The sequence below is a fragment of the Eurypyga helias genome, unplaced genomic scaffold (genome assembly GCF_000690775.1).
Source record: "Eurypyga helias isolate BGI_N326 unplaced genomic scaffold, ASM69077v1 scaffold34023, whole genome shotgun sequence".
In the NCBI taxonomy this organism is placed as follows: Eukaryota; Metazoa; Chordata; class Aves; order Eurypygiformes; family Eurypygidae; genus Eurypyga; species Eurypyga helias.
This window is the reverse complement of record NW_010242399.1, coordinates 27002-34401: the sequence shown is the minus strand read 5'-3', so window position 1 is coordinate 34401 and position 7400 is coordinate 27002. Positions and strand designations below refer to the sequence as shown.

General features: G+C 39.0%; 1 protein-coding gene across 1 annotated transcript; it reads left to right on the top strand.

Annotated features, from left to right (window-relative positions):
* The first annotated feature begins 695 nt into the window (after window positions 1-695).
* Window positions 696-2887, top strand: ZBTB33 (zinc finger and BTB domain containing 33). Its single transcript, XM_010149072.1, has one exon. It carries the CDS (start codon window positions 705-707, stop codon window positions 2742-2744), a length of 2040 nt encoding a protein of 679 aa, XP_010147374.1. The 5' UTR covers window positions 696-704; the 3' UTR covers window positions 2745-2887.
* Window positions 2888-7400: the final 4513 nt, after the last annotated feature.

The window sequence follows — 7400 nt, the reverse complement described above, 5'->3', positions numbered from 1 at the left end:
TACGAGTCAAACTAAGGACTTGCAGCCTTTAGCTCGCTGCTCGTGTATTTTGATGTTGGGTTTTTTTGCGTCTTGCTGGGGCGTATCGCATCGGAAGTGCCAGTAGAAGGGTTACTTTGACTTCAGCTTGTTTGTTTCCGTGCTGCCTCGGTATCTAGGTTTCAAACACAAAGCAACCTTGCAATTCTATGAGGAGGGATTAAAAAAAAAAGTTTCTTTTTATGGTCAAGGAAGTGATGTATCAGTAGCTTTTCCATTAACCTCAGTTGACTGGTAATGAACACACTGATTTTGTTGTCTGGTTCATAAATAACCTGGATGTTATTGGGCTTTCTCATAACAATTTATGGAATATTTTAATAATTAAAAAAAAATCTCTAATAAAGTTTAAAGCCCTTTGAGGGACCCGAATCTTGCATCTTCTGGGTTTTTAAATTTGCCTTATTTGCTCTTGAATCGGATGAACAGTTGTTTCTCTGCTCCTCACCCTGTAAGAACAGAGGATATATTCAGAAGTGCACATACCTTGTGCAGAAGGAGAATGGACAAATAACAATAAGAATCGAATTTGTAGATTGCTATAGCACATGAGCTTATGAATAGTATCTGAGATCTGTTTTTTCTAAGTGTGGGGCTGTCATGCAGTTAAAACCATAAATCTGTATTTTTACTAATTCATTGCCTTTTACTTTCTGTTTGTAGGAATGGAGGGGAAAAAACTGATTTCTGCAACAGACACACAGTATTCCAGCGTGCTCCTTCAATCTTTGAATGAACAACGTGGCCATGGACTTTTCTGTGATGTTACTGTCATAGTGGAGGACCGGAAATTTCGAGCTCACAGAAACATCCTTTCAGCCTCAAGCACATACTTTCACCAGCTTTTCTCAGTGGCTGGGCAAGTGGTTGAACTGAGCTTTGTAAGAGCAGAAATTTTTGCAGAAATTCTTAACTATATTTATAGTTCCAAAATAATCAGCATTCGTTCTGATTTACTTGATGAACTGATTAAATCAGGGCAACAGTTGGGTGTTAAATTCATAGCTGATCTGGGTGTATCTCCATCTGAAGGAGAAAACATGCCAAGCAAGGTCAAAGATGGTGCTTTAGAAACTTCAGCTTCTACTCCAGGTCAAAAGGATGCTGAAACACAAGTACCTGTAATGAGGCCAGAGAGTCAAGAGGTAGCGGATGGGATGCCGGTTATAATGCAGTCATTCTCCTTACATGGCATAGAATATGAGACTACAAAAATCACAGTGAGTGATTCAGATGATGAGGATGATGATGTCATCTTTTGCTCTGAGATTGTTCCTCCAAAAGAATGTACTAAAGATACAAATGCTGCAACCCAGAACCAGCCTTGCCCAAGTGCAGCTGGAGTTTCTGACCAAAAATCCTGTGGCAGTAGTGGCACTCCGCATTTGATGAGCACCACAGCAGCTCAGAAACTCACTTCGGCTGTCAGTCAGCTAAGCCCAAACCAAACACAATCAAGTGCCGAATCGCTCGTCTCTGCAGGACCGCAGCATTTGACTCCTAGTATCATTGTGCTAAATAAACCTCTGCTTAATTCATCGCTCAGTGCCAGTTCCTCGCATCAGACACACGTGACCCCTACGATTAGTTTACTTGAGGAGAACCAGCAGCCATCTAATAATGACTCGTTAGCTGAAGTGGAAACAACTCGCGTTGATGATGAAGAGGTTGTTGAAGATGATGTCGATATCATCAGCTCATCTAGTCCTGGTTCAGTCAGCAGTAGCTCTTTGGTTCAGCAACCTTCTGTATCCAAGGCAGCAACCACGGAAGGATCAGGTGTACAGAAGAAACACGTGGTTACATTTGCACAAGAGCCATTTTCTAAACCTGGAGAATTTAAAATAAAGATCTCAGATGTCCTTACTGGAAACAACAAGGAACTCGGTTCAGGTATAGCACCAAAGCATGTGGCAGAAGGGCAGAAAATCATCACACTGGATACAGCAACTGAAATCGAAGGCCTGTCCACAGGCTGTAAGGTTTATGCAAATATCGGGGAGGATACATATGACATAGTCATTCCTGTGAAGGGCGATTCCGAGGAAGGCGAAGCCAAGCTTAATGAAACACCTAAAACGTCTGACGGCGATTCTCCGAACAAGAAACGCATGAAGGTAAAGCACGATGACCATTACGAGCTCATAGTGGATGGAAGAGTCTACTACATTTGCATCGTGTGTAAGAGGTCGTACGCATGTCTGACGAGTTTACGGAGACATTTTAATGTTCATTCCTGGGAGAAGAAGTACCCGTGTCGATACTGCGACAAAGTTTTTCCTCTTGCAGAGTATCGTACGAAGCATGAAATACACCACACTGGTGAGCGAAGGTACCAGTGCTTGACGTGTGGCAAGTCTTTCATCAACTACCAAATTATGGCCTCCCACGTACGATCAGTTCATAGCCAAGACCCTTCTGGAGATACCAAGCTTTATCGATTGCTTCCTTGCAGGTCTCTGCAGATCAGACAGTACGCGTGCATTGCTGATCACCCGAGCAGTATACCGGTAATAAACGAGGGTGGAATTGTTTATCGTGTTGGCACAGGGAAGGATGGCACTGAAGGAGCAACGTCTAACCCTCCAGCCAAACAAATAACCTGGGATGACATTTTCATTCCGCAGGGAAATGAAGCAATTTTTAAACAAAATCCATCAGAGGGAAGTACTGAATTTGAGTTTGTAATACCGGAATCTTACTGAAACGCATTAAATGATGGAAAAAGGATTCAGTGCAGAAATACTGCAGCTGTTTTAAATGAACTGTTAAAATCGCTGTAAAATCAAATGTTAAAGTGAAAAAAAAGTTAACTTGTTCTACCAAATCATCCAATGATAGCACTTAGCTTGATCATTAGTAGCTGCAAGTGATTTGTGGAAACAATTCATCTGACAGTTTACTTGAATAGAGAATAAGGCATTTCCAAGGAGCTGGCAGTGTTTTCTGGTATGTTAATTTTGATCAAAAGGTGGGGATTTGTAGCTTGAAAAGGTTCAATTTCTTCTAAAGAGCTAGAAATCTTTCTTCTAAAGCAATTGAGGTATTTCCTGTACCCATACTTCCTATGTAAACCCTTTCTTTCATGTTAGCACTTTAATGCTAAATTCTGTTTAGACATTCACCAAGAAAACAGACTATTGTTCACTATAGTCTCTCGAATGTGGAACTGTTTTAAAAAAACCCCAAAACCCACACCTCATATTTATTTTTGAACAACGCATTACTGCAAGGGTCCAAAATAACAGATCCAGTAGTTTGGAGTAGTGGATTTTTGAATTAGCATCTTAGTCCTGCTTTTGTAAGCACTGGGAATCGTCAGTCTTCATGCAAAGAGACCTGCCAACAGGAGATACTCGGTTAGGGCTGACTTGAACAAACTTTGTTTATGCTTGGCAGTATGGCGAGCAGAGGGTTCAGTGGCAAGACCATTATCCTTTACTCTTTTTGCAACGGGGCAAACACACCCCACAAAGCTCAGTAGTGAAGAACCTGAGAAGCCTTGGGAAGGAGATAATTTTGACATTTCAAAGTTTGAGGAGTAATGTAAGGTTTTCTTACTACTGGGAAAGATGTCAATAGTTAGTTTGGAATAAAGAGCTTTTTTTGATCTTCAAGGAGGGAGTCAGTCTGGTATTAAAAAAAAACCAAACCATGATAAAACCATGATTTTTTTTGTAGCTGAAGGCTTTGAAATTGACTTCTCAGAACTATGAAATAATTGAAGAAGTGCTGTATCAGTTTAGCACTGAGACTGCTGAAGGTCTTGTATGCCTGTTTGGCTAGATCTTTAAGTGAAACAGGGGTTCGGATTCCGCTTCCCCACCCCAATTTAGGGTATGCTAAACAAACAGTCAAAAAATGCCCTCCATCCACCACAGTCCAAAGTCTCATTCCTCTGCAATTGTCTGCTTCTCATCTATTTTCAATTTGGGGTTTATTATATTGTCTTTTTTTCTCCTTGCAATTGGTACATCTTGAGGTACTTAGAAGATAAATCAGATGTCCACCGTGATCAGGAAACCGTAGATCGGAGAAAAACAAACAGCTGTTTACTGGAGTCATAGTTTAGCATTTCAGATGTAGTGACTTGTTGAATTTTTGTAAATGGTAATATGAAAACTGCTCAAGCTCTAGAGATGACCGAGATTGTCGTGCATAGTACTAGTTAGGTATTGTAACCTTTCATTGCTTAAATTACAGTTAAAGGTTTTTCTTTTATTTTTCATGTTTCAAGTAAATATCTGGATCCTATGACCTTCAAGGTCAAGGGTTTAGACATTCAGTACTCTAGACAGAAAGATGTTTAAATGATAAATGGTTCAAATACAACTTGAGCTCTAGAAAAGGTTACCAGAAATCTGTGTGAGTTTACCTGACGTATGTAATGCTCAGCACTTCTGTTTTGTAGGCCGAGAACATGTTGCACAGGATTATTTCCAGGCCCTTTTGCATATAATGGGCTGTGCTGTCAATGTTACAGGCTGGATGTTATCCGAGATGGCATTTCAGCAGTCGAACGTAGTCCTCGCGAGAGACAAGTACCAATTGTCTGCGTTAGCAGGGGTAGCTCTGACCTAGCTGTCTGCCTGCTACATTGAGACTTACTAATTTTTTGACAAGAAAAATGCGTTATTTTTGTTAATGACACACTTGGAATTAAGCATAGGTTGAAAAGTCTACATTCATCGATCATTACACGTAATGGCTATCAATAGTTGCTGCTGATATATTTAAAACCTTAAATTAAACTGTGCCTACTAAAGGTCTCTTTTTGGAGGAAAACTGGAAAATTAGGGCTTTGTAACTATTTTTGCTAGAAGACTCGTGCTTGCATGTGTCTCAGGGTCTTCAGTTTTCCTTGGAAGTGATTTTTGATATCCAAAGTCCAGAGGTCATGTAAAGCATTTTTTAATTTCACTTCCAGTATTTATTGGTTTGGAAATATGTTAAATCCATTCTTTTAGAACTTTTTATGGGGCCATGAGCTTTTATATTTAGATTTCTGGCTATTGCATTTATATTTTTTGTTTGTTTGTTTTTGTAAACACTTAGCTTCCAGCTTAACTTAATGAAAAACCTTATGTAAATATTAAGAAATTGGCTTTGGGGTAATGGGAGAAAGATTGAATCTGAAAAAGCATTTATATAAAAATTAAGAATTTCACCAGAGTATGGTAGCAAACCTCACAGTCATTTATATGCATATAAAAAACATTAACAGATCTGCTGCAAAATATGATAATGGTGGCTCCATCCTCGCTCTGTGTTTCCTCTGGGGATTCGTACCATAGCATTTGAGTATATTAATTAAACAATTATTGCGATAGCAATTGACTGCTTATTTATTTTGTACTGTTAAGGCATGCAGCTTATAAAAAGATGCAGAAGCTGATGACTGTATACTTTGAGCATTGAGTTCTACAGCTGTTCCCTAGGAACTGTTCCATGTGGAAACACTTACTAGTTTTGCCAGATCTGTAATATATATAGTTGTACAGTCTTTCCTTAACATACTTTTTAAAGTTGTGTTCTACTTTTCATTAATCAATACTTGATATTAGTTCTTAGAGCTTTCTATGGCAAAAATAAAATGTTTAATTCTAAAGATGGGTGTAGCATGTTTCTTTTTAATGACAACTCAGCTTTTGCAGTCTAACATCTTGGATTACCAACAGTTTGTAGCTTCCTTTTCCAGGTCTGTGGGAGTAGCAGGGAACCCTCTGGGCCGGGAGGGTGGCGGCAAAGTGGTTTCATCGGGGGCTTAGTTTTTTTGGTTGCTTGGTGTGTTTTGTTGGTTTTTTTTTTTTTTTTTTAAACTCCACTGCGTGTTGTAAACTGAATGTTGTGATATGCACTTACTCTCAGAATAGGTGGAGCTGCTGTGGAAGTCTGTCCAACTACCACTGTCACTGCAAATGAGCTAGAGAGCAAGAAAAACATACGTGGTGACTAGTGCAACGCATTTCGGTGAGGGCTTCTCTTCTTACCAGGTTGTTGACTAGCTGTGCCTTGGAGGAGGTAGGCTGTTGGTGAACCCTGTCTGACATTGACAGTTACTTTATGTAAACTTACTACCAGTGAGAAATGCAATTTAATAAGTAACATGTTGAATGATGTTTTAGATGCCTTTATCTCCTCGGCAGAGGGCTTCCACCTACTTCTGCTGACATCGACGAGCAACTGATGTCATCAGGACAGAATTAGGCCCAAAGTACTATGGTAAACATGAAAATAAAGGGAACACTGCACTGGCTGGATTATTTGCCTGTGTTAAGCAAAATATCAGCAGTAATGACTACAGTGACTGAAGGCAGGGCACCCTGTTATGTGGGTAGAACTGCAGAATTATGAAGTGTGGGGGCATCTGGGCTTTTAAAACAGTACTTGAAGATGTTTCTGGCTAATTCTGGTAGAAACACCAGTTTTCATTACAGCAAATACAGTTTTGTGGGTGTGTTTTTGGGGTTTTTTTGAGTGGGTTGGTTAATTTGTGTGTGTGTTTGGTTTGTGTTTTTTTTAAATGCACAATACTGTTACACTGGAATTCCTCAACTAACATTAAAGATGCTTGTACAACACGAGAAGTCGCTAAAATGTAAAATGCAATTTATAAATGTTTACAAAAGTCACACAATTTTATTTAACTTTGGTAAAGTAATAAAAGGGTACATGAGTCACAATTTTGACACTCTCATAAGAAATGATGAATACAGTGTGGAATGTTGCATTTACATTAAACGCTTCGTTTTACTCAAGCAGAAGGAAACAGGTAATTGAACAGAAAATCCCACCGGTAATTTTTTTTAATGTGAAAATGGACATGTCCTTTTATAGTGAATTTAAAGCAGCAATGTAGTTTTTGCTTAAATATTCCTTAGAAAACAAATGAGAATTTAGGTAATTTCCTAAGTTTAGTATTTGTCAACGTAAAACCAATGACAATCATTTCCTAATTGCTTCTCTGCCACTAAGTCATGTTCCCCTCATGAGTTTCTTAGTCCTGTCCTGTTGTGTCCCTTAGTCCTTCTAGCCCTATTTAGTTGACAGGCACAAATGGTAGAGTATGTTTGTCAGAAGTGGGAAAGAATCAAAGGACTGTTAGCTTTGATTTCAAAGATGCAGCAATAACTGTTTTCTGATATTAATGTGCCCTTCTGATTCTAGTTTTGTGGGGAGTTTTATCAGGAGAAGTGCTGTCTGTTTTGAAATAGCCCATGATCTCTTTATCAAGATTTAGTTCAGGAAAATCTGATATAAAATGCATGACGCCCTATTGTATAAATTTATTTCCAGTATGCAGATTTATAGGAGCTGCACTTCAACGATCTGCAGTAAAACAAAATGTCACCAGGATATGT

Coding starts and splice junctions, on each gene's coding strand:
- ZBTB33 (XM_010149072.1), top strand. CDS start 705: ATGGAGGGGAAAAAACTGATTTCTGCAACAGACACACAGTATTCCAGC.